Source organism: Rhagoletis pomonella, unplaced genomic scaffold (assembly GCF_013731165.1).
Source record: "Rhagoletis pomonella isolate Grant_MI unplaced genomic scaffold, Rhpom_1.0 Rhpom_scaffold_02657, whole genome shotgun sequence".
In the NCBI taxonomy this organism is placed as follows: Eukaryota; Metazoa; Arthropoda; class Insecta; order Diptera; family Tephritidae; genus Rhagoletis; species Rhagoletis pomonella.
In genome coordinates, this window is record NW_023461210.1 from 1 (window position 1) to 27,984 (window position 27,984).

The 27,984-nt window shown below is 34.8% G+C and overlaps 3 protein-coding genes across 3 annotated transcripts; 1 reads left to right on the top strand and 2 right to left on the bottom strand.

Annotated features, from left to right (window-relative positions):
• Positions 1 to 60: 60 nt before the first annotated feature.
• Positions 61 to 7,381, top strand: LOC118753599 (cilia- and flagella-associated protein 61-like; the record flags this gene model as incomplete). Its single annotated transcript, XM_036488480.1, has 8 exons — positions 61 to 279; positions 1,545 to 1,828; positions 1,902 to 2,132; positions 3,516 to 4,090; positions 4,162 to 4,325; positions 6,402 to 6,653; positions 6,920 to 7,132; positions 7,196 to 7,381. Coding segments are annotated over 8 exons (2,124 nt in total), but the record flags the coding sequence as incomplete, so codon positions are not given.
• A 165-nt stretch (positions 7,382 to 7,546) lies between these two features.
• On the bottom strand, positions 7,547 to 9,986 carry LOC118753597. Its single transcript, XM_036488479.1, has 4 exons — positions 9,933 to 9,986; positions 9,803 to 9,850; positions 8,207 to 8,323; positions 7,547 to 7,925 (listed from the first exon to the last, which is right to left on the bottom strand). Exons 1-4 carry the CDS (start codon positions 9,984 to 9,986, stop codon positions 7,554 to 7,556), a joined length of 591 nt encoding a protein of 196 aa, XP_036344372.1. The 3' UTR covers positions 7,547 to 7,553.
• Positions 9,987 to 17,841: 7,855 nt separating this feature from the next.
• Positions 17,842 to 19,464, bottom strand: LOC118753600. Its single transcript, XM_036488481.1, has one exon. The coding sequence runs from the start codon at positions 19,462 to 19,464 to the stop codon at positions 17,842 to 17,844; it is 1,623 nt and encodes a 540-aa protein (XP_036344374.1).
• Positions 19,465 to 27,984: the final 8,520 nt, after the last annotated feature.

A 27,984-nucleotide genomic window follows, 5' to 3' on the forward strand; every position in this document is an offset into this window, starting at 1 on the left:
TTAGTAACATTCATACAAGTGCATACATACTTACAATGCAGCAGGTAGTAATATAAAAAGCTTGTCTTTTTTTCTTACCCACTCAGACCTTTCTACAGGCTACACGAATTGGAGCACAAATATCATCTTACGTGTAATGAGTTAAGTTTTAAACAAACACCAGCCGAAATTGTTTTATTAAGACTACATCCTAATTACGTTTGGGAGTCTGATGCCATATTTCGACAAATATCCTGTGCCACCGGGTTCGGTGAGTTCTATTGCTTGCAATCGACTATGGTAAGTATTGAATACGTGAGGTGTACATATTTGTTTCTTCGGCATTTCCTAAGGAAACCATTTTATCCTTTCTATGAATTTTGAGATTTTAAGGGATTTTCGTATGAGGACTACATCTTTGGAATGAAGTTGAGCAAAGATTTTTTATTTCCTTACATTACCGGGATGGTAGATAGAGGTATCGTGTAGTTGACTTACGCGAGTTGCGTAGACCTTGGGTATATCCCGAGTAATTGGCGGCCTGTTCATTCCCAGGACAGGAGAAAAATCTGTAGTTGACCCAATGGATTTCAGGCCAATCAGCTTCACTTCCTCCCTGTTTGAGATCACTGATAGACCCTCTGACTTACATATATATAATAAGAAATGTCAAGCACAAGGGTAAAGCAAGCTGTAAAAATATGAGAAGACAGAGGGCACAGAATGTCCTTAGCTTCTCGTAGTTGAGCGGTAAAGATTCCGTCAAGTCCCGGAGATTTGAAAGGTTGAAACAAAATTAAAGCCCGCTCCACCCTTTCATCACTTACGACGGCCCTAACGGTATCACGCAGGGACAAGTAGGTTCAAGGACCGGGTGAACTATCGGAGGTGTCGTCCAAGCAGCCCGGGAAGTTAGTGCTCATAAGGACCAGCATTTTGTTACATGATGACGTCCAGTCACCGTTAGACTTCTGGATACAGTTCATACTTGAAAAAGATTTCGACAGAACTTTCCTCAGCCTGTTGGCTTCAGAGTTCTCTTCTATGTTGTTTCAGATGTTTTCCCAAGATTCGTGTTTCGCCCTCTTTATGGCCTTCTTGAAGTCTTTGGGTGCGTCTTTGTGGAGTTGCCCAAGACCTGTTCGCTTGGCTTGATTGAAGAGCCTCCTCAGTGCTGAAATCTCGGGATTCCACCACAGGGGTTTCTTCTTGCCCTTCGGGAGGGTGCTTGGGCAGGAGGCTTTGAAAGCAGCATTACAGGCATTTGTTACAAAGTTCACAGACTTTTGCTGTTGCAGCTGTTGTAGGATAGAACGGTTAGTACTTTTACAGCCGACCTTCGTGCAAGTTCGGATAAAACTTATCAGCCACAAATTAGTCGTTCGATTTCATACATGAATTTGGAGTCTAGTTTGGTGGCTGTTCGACTGTGTTAGAAAAAAAAACGCTTACTATTTAGTATTGTTGTCGAGATAACGGTGATTTCACAATCCCTGAATAGCTGAGAGCGGTTCTCGTATACCATTAATTGTCAATCAATTCTCAACAATTATCTCCTCACACAGAGTAGTGTCAAGCCACTTACCAACGATTTGGTGAAACAAATGCAGCCCATAGAACCGCGAGAAATCGCACAAATACATCGCCGGGAATACAAAAAACATACATCTGCGATTTCTGAAGAACTCCTACCTCAAATGGACTTTGAAAATGAAAATGTTGCTATATATTATCACAATTTGTTCCCATCCAAACCATTTGGCAATTCAGAACACATTGTCATACTCGGCTTCAATAGTATGACTCGCGCTTTACTGCGAATACTTCTCTTCAACTTTAAAAACTCAAGGTACACTTTATTGTATGTACTTAATTTAGTTTTTTTTAAACGTTTGCATTTTTTTTTTTTAATATGTATTTAGCGCACTGAAATGTCATTGTTGTCTGCCACGCTGGCGCGTTACCATAATTTCATCGGTGGGCATTGTGGAAGGCATCTACGATCGCAATTTTGAATGTGAGATCTGTGAAAATCAAAATGACTGCTACATAAACTGGGAAAATAGTAACAGTTTTATACGGGACACCATTAGTTGCATGGATTTCCGCAAATATTTTTCATTCGTTAGTTCCGATGTGAAGAAAATCAAAAGGTAAGCGAAATATATAATTCAATTGTTGGCATAACTTTGTGATTGCAGAATAGCGGTAAATTTAATGCTTGCGCAGCCACAAGCCTCCGAAACTTTCGTTATTTTTGCGGATGATTTTGATTTCGGTGGTAAAATCCGCAAAATCTACTTGTTTCGATAATTTCGATACCTGTGAGTTTCGAGGGCTCGATAAATTTCGATAACTCAAAAAATGTATATATCTCCATATAAATCAATAACTCGATAAACTTTGGATACCTCTATAAATCCCGCTTACTCGGTTTATTTTGGTAGCTCCATATTTCCCGAAAACTATTGACAAATTTCGATGACTCGTTACACTTTAAATTTCTATAACTCGAAATGTTTCAAACCATCAAAACCATTGATTCGGCAGGTCGATAAATTTCAGTAAAGCAATAAATATTGTTAACTCCATGGGTTGAAAAACTCGATGCATTACGATAACTCGATAAATTTTATTAGCTCCATAAGCAATGATAATACGATAAATATCGATAACTTGATAAATTTAATTAGCTTGACAAATTTCGATAATCGCATAAATTTTTATAGCTCGATAACTATCGACAACTAAGTTTCTTTGTCTATAAATTTCGACAACTTAATAAACATTCAATTCAATTTGAGTAATTGATACTCAATAAACATGGATTAATTGATCAATTTTGATAACAATATCGATGTTTAGATAAATTTCTTTAACTTGATAACTTTCGATAACTAACATAGATAGACCATATTGAATATGCTGCACTATAGCGAGCTTTAAAATTATTAATTTACGCACCACACTGCCTCAAAGTATTCTTTTGTATTCTATGGCGGAGGAGTCCGTTAGTAGTCCGCCGCAACTGTGTGCATTTGAAAATTTGTGTAAGGCGGGTCGGCTAGAAGCATATCAAGTTGACTTTACTCAAACACTCCTATATTTTTCACATCCTAAAAATTGCAAGTCTACCAAAAAGGGGACTTTAGGGAAAACTATTATAGGCAAGATCTGTGGCTCCGAAGAAGATCGAATGATGAATAGTAGGAGTTTTTACCATCGTGTACATGGCGAACATGGACGAACAACGAAAGCATGGACACACACGAGTACAGTGGAAGAACCAAGAATAGAAGGAACTATCTACACTTGGTGTGAGTAACTGACGGAGTTTCAGCAAGGAAAAACGCAATTGGCGAAGGTTTTCGGTCTTGGCCTAAGCCCATAAACGGTAGAAAATACAGATTAGTGAAATTTTTTTTTGCTAACCATATTGTCTATTATATTAACTATTTGTACAGGCTTATTGCTAAAGTTCCTTCTACCTACTTTGTCAATTTAGCTCAAGCGCACATTTACACTTTATTTTACAGAGACGAACGCAAATTGATCTTGGCCAACGGCTGCGAGCTTTATTATCATAGTCTAATTTTTGCATTAAGTCAGCGATTTGGTGTACCACCAGCCGTACAGCGTTGCCCACGCCCAACAAACTATATGCACTTGAACAATCGTTTCGATAAAATAACGCTCTATTATAAACTCCAAGCCATTTGGAATGATCGCAATGCCAATGATATCAATATAATCGTTTTCGGTTCACGTTTAGGCACTTTTGAATTTATTAATTTTCTACTTAAGCACAAAACACCAGCGCAAAACATTACTTTGGTTATGCCATGGGATGCGGAAGGACATGCATCATACGCGAAGTACAATATAAGCAATATGGATATTAATATTGAGTTAATACTACAGGAGATGACTGAGGATTTAGGTGTAAAACTTGAATCAAATTGGATTCTAAAGGAATGGGTATATTATCAGGGTGAATGCATTATATCGCATGCTGTATTCGAACATCATCCTGACGGTGATGTTATGACTTTACCTTGTGATCTATTTGTCAGTTTTCATACGCACATCATCGGCACGGATGTATTGGATAGTAAGTGCGATGCAAGTGGTTTATTTAAAAATATTCCACAATGCTAAATGTTTTACATCTGTGCACTTTAGTAATGGAAAATGCAGGAATTGAAATGCAGGATTCTCGAATATTAATCGATGAACATTTTCGCACTAGTGATCCGAATATCTTTGTTGTGGGAAATTGCACCCGCTTGAGAGTGACTCCGAATCATCAATACAAACATTGTGCAAAAGATGAAATAGCGGCTAAGGTAAGGAAATTCGTTAGGCAAAATTTTATATTTATTTATTTACACACAAAACTCAATAAATTCGCGAACCCAGGTCACAAGTATAGTAAAACTTTGAAAAATGAAAAATACGATTACTCCCAAAAACATTCTATGCAATATAGAAAATTCTGTTGAAATAAAGCAGATGCACATTTTTCGGTGCATAAGGACGAGTAGTTATTGAAAATGTTCTTTTACCATTTTATCCTGGAATATACTTGAAAGTTAGCAATATTTATTTTAGGTAAAATTATACGTTAAGGACTAATATCCCTGCAGAAAAAAAATTATCAATGGATTAAAATAACCAACTTCTAGTTAGCTTTTTTGCGGGACTTCGATAAATAACTAACCCTTAATTAGCTATGATAAAACTAACTTTAAGTTAGTTGTAAAGTCATGCAGTAGTCATGCAGACCTTATCGAGAGTTGGTTTTCTTTACAAGTTTCTATTTAATTATCCTCATTCAAAAATTACTTTCAATACACTTTCTTTCTGCACTTCGCAGATTCTTTTTCGTATTCAGGACGAATAAAATAAAGGTCAAAATTTTATATTATCCTTTTGATATTATGTCTGATCGAATTCAAATATGAGACCACCTACAAAACAACATGTAAACAAATAAGATGATATCGATGGCTGAGTGGAAGATCGACCTATCTCGGCAACCAGTTCGAAAACATTTTATCTCAAAAAACTTTTCAAGAACGCCCTATTTCAGAATTCGTTTCAAAAACGCTCTATCTCAGCTGCCGATTCAAAAACGCCCTATAACAGCATATTTTCAATACATTTTGAAGTCAGATAGGGCATTTTTGAACCGAATTTTGAGATAGGGTGTTTTTCAATAAAATCCTGAAATAGGGCGTTCTTGAAAAGTTTTTTGAGATATAGCGTTTTCGAACTGGCAGCCGAGATAGGTCGATCTTCCACTCAGCCATCGATATGGGTGTTTCCAGCGGAAGGTCCACCACGACAAAAAAAAAATAAAAGTTTTATATCTAACGTACTTACGGGCCGATTTGTCTGCTTTTCAAAATATATACTGGCTATGTAAGAAGAATAATGTTTGCATAAATTGGTCTTCCTAGGTGGTGCCAAGGTCGAGATATTTCGAAAAACCGTATTTATGGTCCGATTTGGTTCGAATTTGGCGCATGTGGTTGAAACATAATAAATCATAGATTTCTAATAAATTGACCCTGAATTGGCGCTGCAGTCAAAATATAAAGTATATTCTACATAAAATACATGTTTTATTTGCGCTGAAAATTCATTTAAAAGCAATATTAACAAAAATATAACGATGGAAATTTATGTCACGTCACGCCACGTTTCACACTTGGGGTTGTAAAAGAGAATTGAAACAATTTGCATTAATTAAAAAAACTCTAAAAACAACTAGAATTGCTCCAAATCATATCAAAATAAGTTTCATCAAAATAGCCATCCACAATTCGCAGAGTTTTGCGATTTTGTAAGAAAAGAAAAAAATCAACTTCCATTTTTTGTCACGTAACGACACCCTCTTTAAATGCTTATATTTCAGGACCAAGCAGTTCGATTGATTTAATTTTTCGGTTAAATATAGAGCTAATTATGTGCTATACAATGGCCCAAAAAAGTTAAAGAAAACAAATGGTATTCCTTTTTTGTATCACATTGAAATCGTACGACTGTCACGTGCGCCACCATGGGAATGCCCATATGTAATGTTAAATAAAATAATCTTCCACTCAGGTGTCGATATCGAGGGCTTATATTCAATACCCTCTATCTGCAATTTTCACAAAAACTACTTTGTCACGTTAGAACCCATCTGGGATTTACATACCTGTCATTACTGTTGTTAATTATTACTTTGCAATTTTATTGTAAATTCTTTTGTCAAGCGCTATACAAGATCAGTATTAAGCCCTCGATATGTACATATTTATGTAAGTATTTTATATTGTACTCGTATGCAGCCTTAACAAAATACGTAATATTTACGTTTTATATTCTAAGCGAATGCTGGTTAATCTTTAATTAAAAGCTTTTACTCTTTCTAGCTAATACATGGGCTCAATTTGATGGAGGACGATGTTGTTGAATATTCTGAGAAATATTTACTACCAGTCTACTTTCAAGCTCAATTGCCACTAGGCTATTATATGGCTAAAGTGATTCTGCCTAAGCGATATATTGCAAATCATTTAGATAATAGCTATATGCTCTCGCTAGTCACATACGATGGTAATTTTTCAAGAGTACGCATCAATGTGCATGGCATCGTAGAGGAGATAGTGGTTGTATCACAAACTGTAAGTTCGCATCAAAAAAGTAGCATGTACATGTGCATTAGACCGTACCGGGTGAAAAAAAAGTTCACCGTACACCCCCAACAAATGTATTTTAGCAAGTTAGTTTCAATAAGAAATTGTTTTCCCCGAACGTAGGGGCCAACTTTTTACGTTTTTTATAATATATTTTTTTTTTGCTTTTAAGGTGGCACGATCTAATGCCCATTCATAATAATTTAAAATTTTTGATTTTTCACCCATATTTATTTCCATTTGTGCTCGCATAGAAGCGCAGTTTCGATCATCTGCAATATTTTGTGGGCCACCACGAGGCATTATTGAATGATTTGCATGCCCGTTGGTATTTGCAAGAAATCAAAAGTTTTATTGATTTCTTTGAGGAACCATGGACGGAGCTGATTATGCATTCTGAATTTAATGATTTACGTCGCAAAATTCGTACGCTAACTATTGACACAGCCAAGAAAATTATGAATTGGGTAAGAGGCATTTGAATTGGACATAATATAAGATATATTTGAATAAACATTGCACTTGACCAGGGCCAGGTAATGGATCGTAAGGCGCGCAAGACATTCCTGAAACGTCAGATGGCCAATTTGCAATACACATCGGAGGTAGAGAAGACGTTGTTGCGTTTCTTGAGAAAACATCGCAATGATTTCATTTATCCCTTTGCATTGCCCGAAGACTTTCATCTAAATCTCGCAAGTAAATTAAATATTTGATACAAAATGTGTTGTTGGAAAAGCGAAAATTCTTACATACTTATTTTTTATTAATATTTATTTGTACTAAATTTTATCAAATGTTTACACACATATTTTTTTCTGCCGTATCAACTTGAATATATTGTTAATTGCATGCATGAATTCATATATGTATGTATTTAATTAATATTTAAGTTTGTTTTACACCCAAAGCACACTGTGTAACAAATCGTTTCGCGAGCGCGCATTCCTCGGTCTCAGTCCAGCGATGTGCCGGACAATTTTTGAAATATTCCATATACGTACAACCAAGTAGCATACCGGAGAATGGACTACAGCCACGTCGTAGTGCGGCAGCAGCACCAAGAAGCGTCATTTGCTTGAATGCTTGCAACTTCTGTTGTACATCAGGCTCACACTTGCGAAACGCTCCCATCATTGTGTCCACAAAGACGGTGTCATTGCCGTATTTGGCCTGCATATCAGTTTGCATAGTTTCGTAGTTGAGCTTCTCTGGCTCTTGAATGTAATGCAGTTCTCTGAGAATGCACTCGGCGAAGCACTGTGCGGGGGAGGACAAAAATTAAGGACACCGACAGGGTTGGTGTATGATGTATTTTGGAACAAATTTCCGTCAGTTGTTGTCAATTTTGGTTGGGAGGCTAATCAGTTTCGGCGTTGTGCCATATTCAGTGTCATGTTGGCATTCTCTTGGGACACTGAGGATGTCACAGCGTCGAAACCGGTTAATCTCTAAACAAAAATTGACAAGGGATGTAAGAAATTTATTCCAATATACTTTATGAAAGATATCTTTATTTTAAAGTATGTACTCATACGTACCGTAGCTTTTTCCACAGTAGGTGGCCCATGATTGCCTTCACCGATTATACCCATGCGTTTGCCGCAAACTTCTGTGGTCTGATCATAGCCACCATCCTTACAACAAAGCGTTGGATCCTGCAGGTTATAGAGTGTAAAGTATATACGAGTAGTTTTAAAGCATTTTGGTTATAATAATTCGTTGATAAGTAATTCAATGTCTCCTTATTGAAATAAAGCCGGATATACACTGAGCATAGAAATTAAAAAAATAATTAAAATACTCGTGGCACTGCATTAATAAATGCAGAAATGTTTTAGATGCATTTCTGCATCAAAAATAAAATTTTGAAAAAAAATTTCACTTCATCTTTTTGGCAGTTAGGGCTCGATATGTAAAATTAAAATTTGTATTGCTGAGGTTATGGCACGCGTGCCATGCATTTCTATTGTTTTCTCGTGCCGTATTTTTGCTAGACGTTAAAATTACAAAATTTATGAAAATTTTTGTATTATTAAACATATGGCATGTTGAACGTAATATTTCTCTGGCACGAAAGTAAAAAGCTCTCTTGACAAAAAGCATTTGAGCATTTTCAATTTTCTGGCGCTGCCATAGCGAGTTTTTTTAAATTCAATATTTGTTTCTTTTTACGAGTAATTTCATTTTTAGAATTTATTGTTTATTTCTTAGTTGCACTTAATTTTTATAAATTTATTTTATGTATTTTTTTAGGTTAGTTTTCTTTTTACTTATAGATTTTATTAATTTAAACAGAAAAACATGTTTTTAATTTCGTTTAATTTTTATTATGTTTTTATTTGTTTTTTTTCCTTTTAGATCTAGTGCTTTAAAAACCCCGTTTTTATAATTATTTTAATTTTTAGGAACTTATTTTATTTTTTTTTAAATAAGTTTTATTTAATTTCTAGACTTTTTTTGAAAAAAAGACCTAACTTCATTTTTAGAAACTTAAATATTTTATTTATTTTTTTTCATTTTCAAGTTAATATTCTATCAATTTTTAGTTTTTATTAATTTAAAAAGAAAAATGTTTTTCTTCTTTAATTTATTTTAATTTTTAGGAACTTGTTTTATTTGTTTTTTTCTCTTTCTAATTTATAATAATACTGAAAGCAAAGCGAATGTCTCAAAGAGTATCTCCTCTCATCAAACAAACAGTCAATAACGCATTTGCTCCTCGACACTTATGTGACTGTTTCACAATTATAGTTTCGAAAAATGAAGGCGACCTCGTTTCTTTTCGCTATCAAGATGCGAATCCAATTGAGGAATTAAGTCTAATTTTGTCAAACAAAATTGGTGAGGATATAATGTTGAGCTGTATGTGCTTTACAAGGCACAGTGCAGCAGATCAAATCTTAGCTCAATTGATTTGAACGCACTGATCTTTCTTATCGCCGAGATTCGCTGCAGTTACAATCATCAAAATATTCATTGCGTATTTAAAACAGTCGAAGTTAAGCAGTATTAAAATATTACGCACAATTTGTTCACACCTTATCCTTACATATTTGGCTGTCGACCATTAGATCTCAAGTTCTTAGCTTAAGTCTTTTGTTTTGCGTTACTTCTGAAAACACTTGTTTACTTACCACTAAGCGTGGTGGTCGTTGACAATCAAATTCCGGCGATTCGGCGCGCTAGAAAATATGTAAATATGTACATATATGAAAACCAAGAAAAACAACACTACAACATTCTTTTCTTATTTTTTGAACTCACGCAGTAGCTGACAACCAAAAGCACGCAGGACACAAATAATTTTATTGACAGCATAATTTGACTTTTACTTTTACTTTTGATGAAGTTATCTGGGTATTTTAGTTATTGTCACACCGCACAGCCACGCACAGCAAAATAATTTCAGTAAAAATGCGTTTTTGCTTTTATAGTAGCTTAATTTATGAGGTTAATTTTAGGTAAAAGGTAAAAAAAACAGAAATATTATTTGATTTGACTATTGAAAAAAAAACCCAAATGTAATAACAAAGTGTGCTTTAATCGGCGTAAAGCCACAGTGTTCACTACTTGTACATACACACTTATATAAGTAGTTAACGAATGCATTCAACTGTGGCTCGTTGATGAAATTTATACAAAACAAAATGCAAAGAAAAAACTAAAGAATAAAAAATTTGATGTTACTGCAGCATAGCAAGTATGGAAATGTGTCATGTGTGTTTAAAGGTAATTTTGTTTTGTTTATTTTTTTCGACATATGCATGTAACTGTCCACTGTTTATATTTTTTGTGTTGGGGTCAATCCACGTCAAATCAACCAATGGTTGGAATCAACCATTTTTGATTGGAAGAATTTTGGTTAGAACTTTTCTTTTATGATACAACAAAGTTCTGTCAAAGGAAACAATTACAATTTTTTTTTTTTCAAAATTGTGCGAAATTCTCTGCACAACTTCCTGTTTTTTGCAAGATTATATTTGAATCTCTCAAAATTTATTATAGTAACAAAAATAGTTTCGGTCTGATTTCAACTTTGATATTTAGTGCTATAAAAAATATAAAAAGAAAATTCGAAAATAAAAATTTACATAATTTTGAAATTAAAAAAAATCATACAAAAATTAACTAATAAAAAATGTAGGTAAAATATGTTTTAGAAAGTAAAAAAATTGTTTTCCAAACTCAAAATAAAATTATAAAATTATGTAAAAAAAATTGTTTGAAAAATGCAAAAAAACTAACTTGCAAAATCGGGAAAATGGTGAAATTTTGAACTTTCGAAAAAATATCCTTAAGCGTTCGTTATGCATAAAAGAAAAGTTCTGACCAAAATTCATCCAAATCAAAAATTGTTGATTCCAAACATTGGCCGATTTGACATGGATTAACCCATTGCTATTTGGCAATAAAAAAAAATAATTAACCACACCAGCCACGCATGACCATTAGCCAGCATTGTATAGGAGTACCAACCCCCAAAAAGTGAAAATTGCAGGTTGCTTTTGTTGCTTGCTCTTTGCTATGTTGCGCTATTTGCTGCATGTGACAAGCGCCAGCACTCGCACACATCACTTAGCGGGCTGTCGACTTCAGTTTGTCGCTTGTTTGCTTTCATGCGCGAAGGTTAATTTTGCTCATTTGATGATATGGCATAAAGTTGCTCCCCATTGCATTGCAAAGTTGAAGGTATTTTTTACAATATTACTCTGATAGTTAAATGAACTTGAAAAAAAAAACAGTGGCACGTTTGGCATTTTGAAATTTCCAAAACAATGTTTTCCACAATCAAAAGCGTTCATTTTAAATTTTTCAATGACACGGTCAATTTACTACTAATTGCTGAACAAAAATATAGGTACATATGAACTTATTTCAGAGGCAATTGCAGTTAAAAACGAAAGTGTTTAATAGACCATTGAATTGGGTCGTCTTCTTCCTCTTGTTTGGCGCTGTAACCGCCTAAGTGGTTTCGGTCGAGTTCAAAAAAGCACCTTACTCGTTTTTATGTGTAAAAATTTTTGCTCCCAGTATGGACAAAATTTTGGTAACCAATAATTTATAAATAAAATAAATAATAAACCGATAACTATTTCATTCATAAACTTATGCGCGTATTTCTCAAGGTCAAGTAGTACATGCATTCATAAAAACAATCGCAGCACATCTCCCCGTAAATTCATCACCATTAAGCGCAACTTTTTCAATCCGACACAAAAATTCTAAAATCTTAAAATGAAGAAATCTCGGCCAGCCAAGTGAAAAGTGGCAACTAATTAATTCTTTTTGCAAAACAATCTATTTCCATGTTCCATACCAATATTTCAATAATTAACTAGTTTCTTAAGATGTAATTTTAGTAAACATTAAATAAAAGTGTACGTTTTCTGCAGGAAAATATATTAATTTATTTTAATAAAATCAAAACTTCTAAAATCACAAACATATGTACTTTTATCGCAAGTTCACAAATGTAACGTGGCAACTTAGCTCGTTTTCGCATTTTTCGGTCCGAAATTGTAAAGTTTTTGTCCATGACGCCCCACGATTTTTGTAGAGGTGGGTCAATGTGCCTTGAACCTCATTTGTATTAATACAAAAAAAAATATTTTATTTATTTTTTAATATTAAAAATTTCTATACTTCAAAAAATAGATTTACATATATCCTCGTACGATTACATATGTACATAGATACATATTTATGCATTTGGCTGAATGGAAAATTTGATTGCAGAAATAATTTTAAAGAAATTAAGTTTACAAATACATTTGTACTACACATGTATATAATATTATTTTTAACCGACTTCCAAAAAAGGAGGAGGTTATCAGTTCGTCGGAATATTTTTTTTTTTTTTTTTTATGTATGTTACCGCATAACTTTGGACCACGTCAAACGATTTCGATAATTCTTTTTGCATCGGAAAGGTAGTGTCTCAGAGGTGGTCCCATACTAATCTGGTTAAGATCCGATCAGCGGATTTTTTTTTGCTAAAAATTACTAGTTTATTATTATTAAATAACATCGGTATTTGGATAACAAACCATAATTTGTTAGACATACATATGTATGTATGTATGTATGTACTTACACAGGCAATCAAAAGTCGGTGGATGCATGGTGTTTTTTTTTTTTAATATTTACAATGTTTTTCAAGTTGAAATATTTTTATTGTTATTTTTTTAAAAGAACGTGGTTCATGCTTTAGTCGAAACCACATAAGTCAAACTTTCAAACTTTATACATAACTTAGAAAAATTCAAAAAAATTTCATCTAAATTTTGAAATTTTTTTTCTGAATTTTTAGAAATTAATGGTGACAAATTGACAACAAGTCCCAATTAAAAAAAAAATTTATTGTACTATTCAAATGTTACTATCGAGAATTGTAAACCAATCACCAAATCGCAAAGCAAATATAAAAAAACCCGCTCCTTTCCCCGTCTCCCGCTTGTTTGTTTACACTTAGCGTTCTGAACTCCATTTTTTATTTTAGTTTTTGTTTTGATCTGACACCAGCAGGCCTCGGCCTCCGCAAGCATCCCCTCTGCCCTGTCCTGATCAGTTTTTTGTTTCTTTTCATTTTCGTGTTGTTAATTTGCATTTTTCTTTTCACTATGGTAAATTTCGTCGAAGTGTGGAGGAATTGAAAATCTTTGCCGTGGTGACCAGTGTTGCCAGAACTTTTTGGGCGAACCGGCTAAATTGGCAAATAAAACCGCCTAAAATGTTTCAACTAAATTTCGTATGTTTTATTTAAATAAATCACGAGTAAAAAGACTATTTCTTGGAGAGAAGTTACAAATTCGAGCCGGAAAAAATTTTGCCAGCAAGAATTTGCAATTAGGAAAAACATATGATTGTGGCGCATGGTTGGATTTTTTGTCGACGATAATTTGAATAAACAAGTTCGTTAAATTTAAAAATTTACAAACGGGAGCGGTTTTAAAATGAAAAATGTAAGTTAATACTTGTTTACTTAATTAATTTAGTTAATTCCAATGATTTGAAAGGTACTCGGAAAAATAAAACTGTATTCTTAATCGGAATGCAATCTCAACCAGAGTCGATATAGTAAACCCGACAAAGAAATTGAAACGTATGTTGAAGAAAGTCGGACTGACAAGATATATACACGTAGATCCTGTTTTTTGCCCCTCTGAAAGAATTTTAAAAATTCTATACAAATTTCTTTTGTTTGAAATGCAACCGTGGACACTAGCTGGCAGAAAAACTTGCAGATTTGCGTTCGTACAGAAAATTGCAAGTTTCTCTGCACGAGAGAGAATTTGGGATCATTTTTTCTTACTATCTGATATTTTGAGTGATAATTCTCGATGGATTTTCGACGAACAAACCTATTGTCTTCCCTACAAGGCCTTTTCAGACTGACCGATTCTCAATACACTCAAATAGAAACCACTACACATAAAAAACGCTGTAAAAATTTCCCTTCAATTTTAAGGCAGTAAAACAACGACCTTAAGTTAACATCAACCGAGGCCATATGTTGACAAGGGATGCAAAATCAAAGTTACACCAAAAAACTGGTCAGATTTTTCAGAAATCCCTTCAATTCTGATGTAAAATATGATGCCAAAAGACTGCAGATCTCCCATTTAGATGACCGGTCATATGACCGGCAGATGCTTCGTAGGATTCCCAGAGAGTTTTGCTTTACATAGAAATTTGTGCTCTTTTATTTTCATTTTGACTCAATTCAGTGTTGGTTCCTTTAATTCAAGTTGGCATGCGGTTTTTGGAATTTAAATAAGTTCTCAGCAAAAAAGTTTGTTTAAAAAAATACATATGTGTATATAGTGCTTAAAAAAAAAATTTTTCCCTTACCTTAAACCTTTGGGAGTAGGCAAAAATTATGTTTTTTAATTTAGGCAGAATTGAATATGCGCTATCTGGGAAGACAATATCTACGTGTAATATTTATTCTGTTTTTGGCACTATATCCAATCTTAAGAGTCTTAACAGTGAAACAATTTCTTATTTTCTAAGTTTGCGAATAAAACTTCACACTTAAAATTAAGACATTTATAACCAACATTTTATAAAGAAAACCCTTTCTTCGTTTAAAATAAAAATAAGCGAAATCGGCCCAATTTCATAAATCCTGCCTGACATGAAAATTTTCTCCACAATAAGGCTAGTAGCCATTTCTAACAGATTTTGGGTCGCTTAGTCAAAAATGGAAACATACATATTTGAAATTTAAGAAAACAAGGCAAATAGCAAAATCGGCTAAAAACGGCTAATTTTTTTCTGCAAAACGGCTAACAAATCGGCTGCCGGCTAAATCGAAATTTCTCCGGCTGTTTGCTATCGCAACCTGCTAAAACTAGCCGGAAAACGGCTAAAATGGCAACACTGGTGGTGACAGCCGGCATTTCGTCGACGAGTGGTATATTTCGTCGGCGGGTGGTATATTTGCTCGACCGCAACTCAAAATCAGAGAACGTCTATGAATGAGAAGGCGCATTTTCTGTGACCGTTTTTGTTGCGCAAAAATTTTGGGGTGCAGTCGGCCAAATATACCTCACGTCGACGAGTGCACCACTTGACCGACGGTGTCGGTAGAGAAGTGCCGGCTGCCACCATACCAAAAATTTTTCCGTCCCACCACACTTCGAGCAGTTCAAAGCAAAATGAAAAAATAAGAACAAAATGGAAAGAGGAACAAAAATCTATTAAGCAGAGGGGGTGCTTGCGGAGGCAGGCGCGTGCTTGTGTCGGATCAAAACAAACTCTAAAATAAAAATGGTAGTCGGAACAAGTGTACAAAGAAGCGGGGAAACGGGGAAAGGAGCGGGCTTTTGTACATTTGCTTGTTTGCCGAAAATATGATATTTGCGTGAAATCGATTTGCTGGTTGCAAATTCATTTTTCCAAACATGTATGAATTTTTCTGTTTCAGCTATGTTGATGAGATTTTCTAATTCAATTTTTTCGACTTTTTTCCGCAATTATCTAAAGTCATGTAAAGTGGAACTTTTTCAATAAAACTATTTCATTACAATTTAATGAAACATATGTATGTATGTATGTATATATTTACTTATGCACATACACATATATAATTATTTCTGCAATCAAATTTTCTATTCATGCAAAAAGCCAAACGCATAAATATGTACGTATGTACACATTCATTTGTAAATATGTAGATATGTAATGTATGTATGTAACATATATATGTACATACAAATGTGCGATTGGTCGGCTTTCGTCTTCCCCTCGCCGCTCCCATCCACACACAAATTATTCAATTTCTGGGAATCGACATGTGGCGCGGCATGGACAAAAATTCTACAATTTCGGACCGAAAAATATGAAAACGAGCTAAGTTGCCACGTTACATCTGTGAACTTCCGATAAAACCACATATGTTTGTGATTTTACAAGTTTTGATTTTATTAAAAAAAAATTAATGTATTTTGCTGCAGAAAACATACACTTTTATTTAATGTTTATTAAAATGACACTTTAAAATACTAGTTAATGATTGAAATATTGGTATGGAACAGAGAAATAGAGTGTTTTGTCAAAAATTACCAAAAATTACCAAAAATTGCCAAGATTCGAGATAACTTATTTTACTGGATATACAGAAATAATTGCCAATTTTCACTTAGCTGGCCGAGATTTCTTCATTTTAAGATTTTAGAATTTTTGTGTCGGATTGACAAAGTTGCGCTTGTTGATGATGAATTTGCGGGGAGATGTGCTGCGGTTATTTTTATGAATGAATTTACTTGGCCTTGAGAAATATGCAATGCGTTTATGAATGAAATAGTTATTGTTGTATTTGAGTATACGTGTAATTATGTGCATATATATGTATGTATGCTGCCGTGATTTGTACATATGTACATTTATATGCATGTTCGTAGTTTTTTTGGCAGTAATATGCATATACATATATATGCATGCAAAAACGTTATCAATTAATGGAGCATGTACATACGTATGCGTAGAAAATGCATTTTCATTTGACTCCAAAACTATTTGGGCATATTAGTAGACGAAATAAAGTCGACTCTTAAGTTAAAGTTTGTCAGCCCCAAATAAGAAGATAGTTAGTATGTATGTACATACATATATGTAATATTATGTGCATGTGCAAGAACGTTATCAATAAATGATTTTGGAGTACATATGTGTATTGGGTACATATGTACATATGTAAGTATGTACATACATATATACATTCAGATGCGATCAACTAATTGTAAAAATATACTTACTTATGTAATATACATACAATTATGTTGACAAATTTAAGTTATTTTAGGTAATATTTTTATTTTATTTTTCAATATAAGTTCTTAAACTATGTACATACAGATAAATTCAGAGTTTAAAAATCTAAAAGAAAATAAGAAATATAACAAAAATAAATCCTGAAATGAAACAATTTAAAATTATTTTTCTACAACTTTAGGTTGGACACGAATTACGAAAATGCCTTCTCATATGAAGACAAATTCTCACACGATCATTTAAGATAATTTTTATTTTTCACCAGTTTTTAATACCACGATTCAATCCACTCGGTTGAAATCGTACGGTAATAGTTTAAAAACTTGGCTCGTGTGTGCAAGTGAAAATTAACCACCTACATACATATGTAACTACTAACTCAATCAACATATATATGTATGTAGGTATATTATTCTACTTAAAAGGCATGCACTACTCTACTACTACTACGGTTAATTACTACAAAATTTAAAATGTTAGAAAAAAAGAAAATATACGAAAAAACCCAAGGGAATATCTGAAAATAGAAGAAAAAAAATAAAAATTAGATTTCATATTCAATTTTATTAGAAAATATCTGAAAATAGAAGAAAAAAATCTGAAAATAGAAGAAAAAATCTGGAAATAGAAGAAAAAAAGCTGCTGCCGTCGCATGTTGCCTCCAATTTCATGGGCTCTTAGCTTGCAATTGAAAATGCCATTTCGTTCAGTCATTTACTTTTTTTTTACATTTAATCTTTTTAATTTATTCTGTTTAAGACGCTCCATGTTTGCTTGGGCTTCATCTCCAGCCAACCATTTCGCGTTTTTAAACAGTAATACGGTTACCATGGAATTCAGAAGTTGCTTTCGGTGCTCAAAACAATCTCCGGCTTCTGAAAACCATTCCGAAAATTCTTCATTTGTTTTTTTTAATAAGCGCGTTAACAATTTGTTCATGAATTCCAACTGAATGAGCATATTTCTGAAATAAATGCTTATACCATGCCATCTGCATGCGCAATATTTCAAATACCCACTCAGTTGGATTAATTAGTCTCACATCAGGACATTCTTTATAATTCTTAGCTCGGATCAAGGCTTCGGAATAGTCTTTCAGTTCGCCTGGAGTTTTCACCATCGCGTCAATACAAGTTTTACATTGCGACTTTGACAATAATTTTTGGTAAATGGTATAACCTGCGTAGTACCTTTGCACCTGGATTTCTGCTGATGCCCCTTCCGCGAGAGCAAAGTGCTCTTCAGGAATGTCAATATCCCAAGAAAATTGCTCTTCTGGAATATCGACATCCATCGCAAGTTGCTCTGAAGGTCCTAAATTGTCTTTCAAGGAATCTTCATCAGCAATATTCCAATCCAGGTTCAAATCTTCATCATCTTCGCAGTTTGTACCTTTTTTATCGAATTTCCGTCTCAAAATTTTCATAGAAATTAAGCGAGCAACAATGTACTGAATTTCATGGCCCGATGGATGCGTATTAATGCCCTGAGTTGCGCGGATTCTATAAAAAAAGTTCTCAAGGGCATCTTGATTCAATTTTCCCAACAATATAAAATTTAAATCTTTGCAATTTTCAAAGATATCTTGACTTAAATTAATCATAGAATTAATGGTTAAAATAAAACCAGCAAAACACAAGGAATTTATATTATTGGGAAGTTTAATCGACGAAATGAATTTAATGTGGTCCTTAAGCCTGTTAAGCTTGTCTACAGAATCGCGCCAAATTGGACCCTTCAATGGGTTTTTATTATTTAATCTCTTACAATCGAGCTCATCGAACAAATCATTCATGCGCTTTACAAACAACTGAGTCGGCTTGGCACATTTGAGGGTGTATTCATCAGACCCTAGCAACCCTTGTTTCTGCGCCATATCAATGCCTGCAGCTACCGAATTACTCAATAGCTGCGTCGCTCGGGATACGCTCATTTTTTCAAAATTATTGGGGTAAATATGCGAAGCTGTAAGCTTAGGACATACCTTGAAGTTTACATTCGCTTTATCTACCGAATATAATTGACGAATGACTTTACCGCTCGCGATGCCATCGACAGTTTTCAAATCGTGCTTTAATAAGTTATTCCGAACCGATTTAATTAAGTGGCAATAGTCGTAAAGACAGTGAATTTTATTTGAATTGAAAATAAAGAACGGATTTTCCGCGGAGACATTTAAAAGTTTAAAAAGACGAACGTTGGTTGGGCCTTGATCGCAGACGATGGCTTTGACGCTTAAGCCGAGGCCTTCAACCGTTTTAATATTTTCCGTTAAGGATTCTAAAAGATTTGAAGCCGACATACCGCCTTTAACCATATAATAGGAAAGGACATATTTCCAATCCGCCGCGATGGCTTTCACCATGAAAAAACAACATTTGTCGGCGACATTGAGGTCGCGATTACCGTCGCCAATATCCACGAAACCGTCAATAATATCTCTACTTTTATTATAAACGAGATCTTTTTTAATAGAAATTTCGTCGAATAAAATTTCGCAAAACCGCTCGGTGGGAGACATTTCAGAAACGACATATTTTAAATTTTCTATTACTTTAAAATCTATACCCGGCGATACATATTTAATAGGGCGCCATCGCAAAAGCGATTTTTTTGTGTGGAAGTGAAAACTTCAAGTCATCGCGCATAAAATTATAGGCTTTAGTCGACATGTAATTAATATTTTGAGCTAAAGTTTTTTCCGTGTCCGTGTAGGAACTAACCGACCGTACTATCATTCTAGCAAAATTTAAAGCGTCATCGCTACAATCGGGCGAAGCTATTATCGCGTGTGTTTTCAAATCAGCAATTTCTTCCTTTAACGCGACGTTTTCGTTTTGCAACTCTTCAATACGTATGTCCTGCTTTTTCGCGTTACCCTGATAAATACGCGCAGCCCGAGCGAAAGGCTCATGGTCGCAAAAACCAGGTTCATTGCTAAGGCCCTCCTCAGTGCCGCTAACATCAAAACGCTGTCTTTTGACTTCTAAATCAGAGAATTGTTCGAATTGCTCGAGTGTCAAGTCGCATTCCGACTTTTTCGGCATGTAAACATGCTTAACAGGCTGAAGGATTAATTCGGAGGAGCAGCTATTTGGCTCACTCGGAATTTGAGGTGGCAAATTGAATAGGGGAAAAGCCCCCTTTAAAAGTCGCGTTTTAGTTAAATATCTTTTATGAAAATGACGTTCGCAAATACAAATTTTTGTATTTGGCGGAAATGACACTTTCAAATTGCAAACTAAGGCCCAATTATTGAAGGCAACTTCCGTCCTCGGGAAGCCAAATAGGGTCTGGTCGTCATGGGGGAAGCAGCCCTCAACGCAGCAACTGCGGTACCCCTTTGCCTCCTCAATCGAATGCTGCAGAACGACATCTTCATCTTCATCTGGTCCTAATTATATATGGTACATATTACGAAACACACATCACTGAATGTACCATATTTGCTTATAAAAAAAAATTCTAGTCAAAAAATGGCCTTATTCATAAAAAATAAAGTAGCTTTAAAAAAGGTTTATAAACTGAAAAATGTATGAAAACGTCATTTTATAAAGCTCTTTACACCTACTTTATTTTTTATGAATAAGGCCAAAAATTTCTAAAATCAGTTCGCTTCCCTATTATAATAAATATACGAGCATTTCTTCAGATAACTTTTAAATATTCACGGTATCCAAAAATGTTGGTTACTTAAGCTGAATGTACATTTGCACCTATACATACATATCGTCGTTTAAGGTACAAAACCGCGTATCGTCGTTTTTGGCTCAATCACACACAATCACATACGCGGGTTTGCATTTTGTTGATACGTGGTTTTGTACTTTAAACGACGATATACATATGTACATACATATACATATCTGTACAAACATATGGACACACTAAAGCAGATTTTTTGACGAAAAACCCATTAAAAATTATGGCAAAAACTACAACTAACGTTAAGTACCGACTTAATTTTAACCCACTCCCTCAATATACATAATACATCAGTATTAATCAATAAACATACAATATACATATGCATAATAATTATACATAATGGGCCGTATGAATAAAAACTAAGCATTTGCTTTTTCTTAAAATTTCATACCTTTTACTTCAATTTTGTTTGAATAAATTGAGTAAATGATCTGAAATTTTAAGAAAAAGCAATTGCTTATTTTTATTCATACGGCCCAATGGCCCGTAGTCATAGTCAAAATAAAGTCGACTTTAAAGTTAGTTGCAGCTTTTTGACATAATTTTCAATGGGATATCTGTCAAAAAAGCTGCAACTAACTTTAAAGTCGACTTTATTTTGACTATGACTACGGGCCAATCACTTTCACTAGGCACAAGGACCTGCCCCACCAGTCACACATTTACACATTCACACACGTTTAAAATTTTTGAACACACAAAAAGAAGCAAATGACATACATATGTACACACACAAACAAGCAAAATACATACATATGGGCCATTCCACGTAAAATATTAATTGCTATTCCTCGCGAAGTATGCTGAATTTTTTATGAAACTCGGTGGGGATACTATTATTTGTTATCCCGCCTACTATCACTATATTTTATTATAACACTACACTTATCACTTTTATTTCCACAAATATATTATCCTTAAAAGGTTCGCATTCGTTTAATCAATTAATTAAGTAAAACGCGTTTATAAATGTCTTCACAAACGTTTGCTCATTTCACAAAACAAGCAGAAATAACAATGGCTGACAGCATAATAACTTTCACCAGCACCATGGAATAGCCCATATGTATGCATATTCACTATTTTGGAATGCACTCATTGTATTGTATATATACATACATACGTACATACATATTCCTAAACACATATGTCCACTGCACTCACTAAAAAACTTCATGCACTAAACTTAATGAAAACAACTTACCAAGGTTGAGGGTTGGGACCGCCCCACGCTTCAGTCGCTGGCCTCCAACGGCGAAGTGAGGGAAGTGGGCGCCGCAAATGAAGGTGTTGGTTGGGGCAATGTGGGCGTCTGGCGAAATCCGGAGGTTTTGCCTCCACTTCAGGGCCATCTCCTTATCCCGTGGCCATCCAAAGAGTTTGGCCTCCAAACTGGTGATGGGGCAGTCCCGGGCTACGCAGTGGCGAATGCTGGACATCTCGTCGATTTAGGGCGCGCGATAAGTCAGGAAAAAAAATTCGCTCAAAAAACGCGTCCGAACGGCTCGGAAAACTTTTCCGTATGAAAGACGTTAGCATTTTTTCTTTATTATCTTTCATTTTCGCGCATTTATACTTAAAAACCAATCAGACTCTAATAACGGTATTTAAACGGACCGATGTCAATGCAAAACAGATTTTCATTTGTAGGTGATTGACATATGTACATACATACATATATACGCGTTTGTACATATTTATGTATATACATATGTATCGCGAAACTTATAAAGAGCCAGCCTATTGCGCATGTATACATAGATGAAATTTCATGAAATGCTCCAATATATAGATATATGTATGTATGTACGTATATATATATGTGGATAGATATATGTATGTACGTATGGATTGTGGAAAATATTCCCTCAGAAAATCTTATTTCCCTCAGAAAATCTTATCAACTTAGCTGAAATAGAAAAATGCATACATGTTTTGCTGAAACAGAAAAATTCATACATGTTTGGAAAAATGAATTTGCAACCAGCAAATCGATTTCACGCAAATATCATATTTTCGGCAAACAAGCAAATGTACAAAAGCCCGCTCCTTTCCCCGTTTCCCCGCTTCTTTGTACACTTGTTCCGACTACCATTTTTATTTTAGAGTTTGTTTTGATCCGACACAAGCACGCGCCTGCCTCCGCAAGCACCCCCTCTGCTTAATAGATTTTTGTTCCTCTTTCCATTTTGTTCTTATTTTTTCATTTTGCTTTGAACTGCTCGAAGTGTGGTGGGACGGAAAAATTTTTGGTATGGTGGCAGCCGGCACTTCTCTACCGACACCGTCGGTCAAGTGGTGCACTCGTCGACGTGAGGTATATTTGGCCGACTGCACCCCAAAATTTTTGCGCAACAAAAACGGTCACAGAAAATGCGCCTTCTCATTCATAGACGTTCTCTGATTTATTCAAAACGCTGGAGCACCCTGCAGTTTCACTTCACACTGTTCATATGCAGATGTCGCCAAGGGGACATATTTTGACAACTCAAGCAGCGCCGCTCGCAGCTTTCATTTAATCAACAAGTCTGTCATTAAACTGTCAAATTTCGTTAGTTTTTCTCTGTTGTGTTTTGGTTGTTGGCCTAATTTATGTTGACGCGCCGTGTCGCGAAAAAGTGCAAAATTAATATAATAAATAACGATTAAATAGTGTTACAAAGATAGTGCAAACTTTAAATTATTAACCAGCATTTTCTTAAAGCTAGATCCTTAAGTGCATTGCGAAAAAAGCAGCTGTCTCAGCCAACGGTGGTCACTTGCCATTGTCCGTATTGGCATTTGCACTGTTTGCGTTCATTGATCTCTCCTCTCAACCCTCTGCAGAAACGTTAATGGCACCAGGTGAGTCAATATGTGTGTTTATAATTAAATTGATGAAATTAGTTTGATGATTTTTGCATAAGTTCCCAATACAGGCTGGAAAGATTTCCGATCAAAAGTTATCCACAACAAAGATTACGGCGACTGCTTCCGCCAAAGATATGAATGTAAATTGTAATGGCCTTAGGGCGCTGCTACGCAGACGATCATATGATACCTGGGGCCTATTTTATAAAGTGACTGTTTGATGGGTGTTTTGTTTAATTTAGCCTGTTCCCGTACTTCGCGATTTGCAGGTTTTACAGGAACAGCTGTTTTTGCCTTTAATAAACCTTATAGGCCCGTCCACATAGAACTTTGGCGTTGCGTTGGCGTTGGCGTCGCTTCAACAGCTGACTATGAATACATGAACATGAATTCAAATGCAGCCGTCCACATAGCCAAAATTCGACAACGCTCACGCCAACACAAAGCAAAAAGATGGCCAACTCTCAACTTTCCAACGCCAAAGCCAAAGCCAACGCGAAAGTTCTATGTGGACCGGCCTTATGTTGATGCGGCGTACTGGAACGACTTTGGACTAAATCCTGCCAGAAATGCAAATCCTAAACGTTGTAGAACGCGCTAATTGTCCCACCGCTTCAATGCCATGTGAAATCATGATTCAGTAAAAGGTATCCAAACCGACTCTCGAGTCAGACGCACTGTGTATGCCGCCTATTTACATACAGCTTTGGCTTTGCGTTGGCGTTGGCGTCGCTTCAACAGCTGACTATGAATAACTGAATTCAAATGTAGCTGTCCACGTAGCTTAAAATTGGCAACGCTAACGTCAACGCAACGCAGAAAGATGGCCAACTCTCAACTTTTCGCGTGCGTCGTCTGTCAGCATTTGCAGATAATTAAAATGATGTGAAATAGTTTTCCTTTTTTATCAAATGCGGGCAAGAAATGTCGTTTTTGTGCAATTATTGATGTCACTAGTAAGCAAACCTTTAATTATTTAATCATGATGTGAAATTCCAAAGGAAAAGTGAGAAATTGTCATTTCGGATTTTAAAATTTTCGTTGACAAAATTGTTACCAGTTATATGAAATTTATATGTAAATCATATGTAATAATTGCATTTGCATTAATTTAGTTTTAAGAAATATTCAAATTATTGGAAAGTAATAAAATTCGCGTAATTACCATATAAATAAATTTACAAAACTCGTGTGAAAACTTTCCGACAGAGCAATTTGGTTTTGTCGCTATTGTCGCGGCAATTTTGTCAGAGTGACAATTGTCAGCACCATTGTCGGCAATATTCCAGTATTATCACTGTCACTTTCCAAAAATTTTAAAATTTTCACAGTTGCCCACAAGCGTATATGAAACAGAAGAAATGTCGCCGACAATTGTGGAATTGAAATTTCATTGAAAAATCGACAATAGTCGCACCTGTCACTTTTATGAAATAGGCCCCTGGTCACCGCTATATAAATATGTACCAGGGCTGCAAATCACTCCAAAAATCGGTGCGGTTCGGTTCAGTGGTTCGAACCACTTAGAAAATCCCTGAACCGCGGTTCAGTCCGGTTTAATTTGGTTAAATTTTTTTATGCTAAAGGATACAGATATTGCAAAAAATGTTACAAATCTATAATATCTATATAAATAAAAGGCTTTGTTACCCAGATCAAATTCAAATATCTGCATGTATAGTAGTGGAAAAATAAATAGAGGCGCTACATTTTAGCAAGTTTTGGCTATTTTTCTTTTGTTTATTTAATGTTTATTTTTCTTTTTAACCATATAACTCCATGTTTCATACTTTATGCAAAACTTATGAAAATGCTGCAATGTTTCATCAAAATTTAAAATTTTTTAATAATAATTTCTAAACTTTAAGTTGATTTTTGGCAATGAGAAATTAGATACTTTCTTCCAAACAACGTATGTGGGATTTTTTTTATTGAAGAAAATGCGTAATCCCCTTAACAAAAAAAAAAAACATATCTAAAATCAACACAATCAAAGGAAAATTAGAAAAATGTTCATAAACTCTTTTAAGGTTTGGACAAGTCGTGAGCCTAGTCGAGTAGACAAAAACACCAAACTCAGAATTTTGAATTCACACTCAAAATGTTGGCTTAATGTTGGAACCCTCATTTTCAGTAGATTGGATCTTAAACAAGGCCTTAACTTTATACCTATGGTCAAAATATAGCCCGATCACTTTAGACCAAAATCGACGTAAGAATAAAAAAACAACAAGGAAACATTTTTTTGACGCAGTTAGGTGTCTCCTTTTCGCCCAATCGCGATATGGGAAGTGCCTGCCATCTTGGCTTTTATGTTTTTTACGGCTTGCGCGCGAACTTTGCATTTCTCGCAAAAAAAGTTAAACAAATTCGTAGAGAATTCGATTGCCTAGAGTTTTCATGTGCCTATCATTTTTTAAACAATTATTTATTATAATAATATGCAAAAAAAATTTCAAAAATTAAGTAAGTGGCGCTTTTTTTCGAATTTTGAGCAAATTTTAGTGATAACTCGACTCCAGCGCCACCTGGCAGCACTTTTTTGCAATAGTATTTCTGTTGCCGTTACCAATACATATTTTAAATATTAGCCAAATCGAATCATAAATAAGATTTTTAGTAATAACGCAACAACAGCGCCACCTGGCTGGTTAAATTGTGAAACTAAGAGACCCACTCAAACATAAACAAACAATTTCGTTAAAATCCGGACACCCATTTAGGAGGATCTCACTCATAAACACACCTACAGAGAATTATGAAAAAATTCAAAGATAGCTAAAAATCGGTCGCCCCCGTTATTTAAATAGCCCAATTTTTTTCCATAAGCATGGGCTGGATTTCATATACATACATATAAAAAAATTATTAAACATGAAACAAAATAATTTTTTTTTTTAGAGGAGGCCGTTTGGACTAGCTGCAATTTTTTAACAAACTGCAAGAGATTATCCATATAAAACTTCATAAAAATGTTATGCATCTACGATAGAGTAATTTTTTTTTTCCTTCTAAATTTCAGTTTTTGTTAGCTCCATAGTAAACAACAAATTTTTTAATGCTCGCGCATGCAGGTTGCACATTCGTTAATTAAAATGCCATAATTCTCCGAGTTGTTAAATTACACACAGCATTAACACGAATTAACTGCTTCACATTTTTCTTGCCTTAATCGAATCAAATTCTAAGCGAACATGCCAGACGGCAGCCAAAGTGCCAGTTGAGCTGCTGCTGGAGGCGATTAGAAGATTGTGACTATATGCTGCAACAACAAATGCATTTGATAAATTGAAAGTTAGTGCATGTATGTACATACATATGTATGCATGTACATATGTATGTATGAAAGCAAGTCCATACATCCCAATAAACATTTGAGTTGGAGATCAAGTGGAGATCCAATAAAAGTTCCAAGGTCCAATGTTGATTTTCAAATGTACCTCAATTGGAGAACCAATCCATTCTCCAAGAAAACGGCACATTTTTTATATGGAAAATAATCTGAGTTTTCCACTTGAGAAAAGTTTCGATATCAATTTTAATTCAAAGTTTATTCAACTTTTAGTCAAGCCTTGGGAAAAATGTTGGAGAAAATCAAGAATTTCTCAAAGATTGGAAAAAAGTTTGAAAAATGTTTGCTTTGTGCATATTGGGATAGTACATTCGTACATACATAGCAAGTCAAAGCATTTACACCCAAACATTCATAAAAGTTATAGAAATTATTTGCAGATACTATCGTTCGTACACAGTTGTTGCCTCTTGTTAGCAAACCTATTAACAACTATGATTGTGCTGAAGTCCACATCGTTTAGCTTAACCCCCTGCGTTCATCTCTATATATGTATGTATGTATGTATGTGTTGTTGTGTGTGTTGTTCGCATTAGGCGCGCTTTTAATTGCTGGCCATTTGTACGCATTCAACAATTTGAAATTACAAAACCCCGAGCACACTGCATTTCTACAACATTCGAATGGACAACTTCTAACTGCGTTAATTTAATAATTTAATAAAAAATTATCATCAACGCCATCATTCTGGCAATTAAAAGTGCATCTTGTTAGGGTGGGTGTCAACAATGTCCAAGCGCCATACCTACAGACACATATATAAGTACATACATACATATGTAAGCACTCAACGGTTTCTCACTTCTGTCACCCTTCTTTGTTGTACTTTTCAGAAAACTTTTCCCAATTTGTAAATGCTTAAAATGCGCTTGCACTTTCTTCCTTCTTTCATTTGCGGTCAAATGCACTCAACATCTACTAATTTGGCATAATTCGTTGAATGCGAGGGCACAGCGTCCCATTGTCATGCTGCCTCATCCCTTTTACTGCACTATGCGTTTGACCACGAATCTTATGATTCTGGCTGACTGGCTGTCGCTTCAATTATTATTACTGATTAGTCTTTTGTTGGTGTGATTAATTGCGTGTTAATGCTCATTGAATTGGCAGTTATGAGTGGTTGTACATATA

Coding starts and splice junctions, on each gene's coding strand:
- LOC118753597 (XM_036488479.1), bottom strand. CDS start 9,986: ATGCTGTCAATAAAATTATTTGTGTCCTGCGTGCTTTTGGTTGTCAGC. Junction 9,851..9,932: donor TTTTGGTTGTCAGCTACTGC/GTGAGTTCAAAA, acceptor CATATTTTCTAG/CGCGCCGAATCGCCGGAATT. Junction 8,324..9,802: donor AACGACCACCACGCTTAGTG/GTAAGTAAACAA, acceptor TATAACCTGCAG/GATCCAACGCTTTGTTGTAA.
- LOC118753600 (XM_036488481.1), bottom strand. CDS start 19,464: ATGTCTCCCACCGAGCGGTTTTGCGAAATTTTATTCGACGAAATTTCT.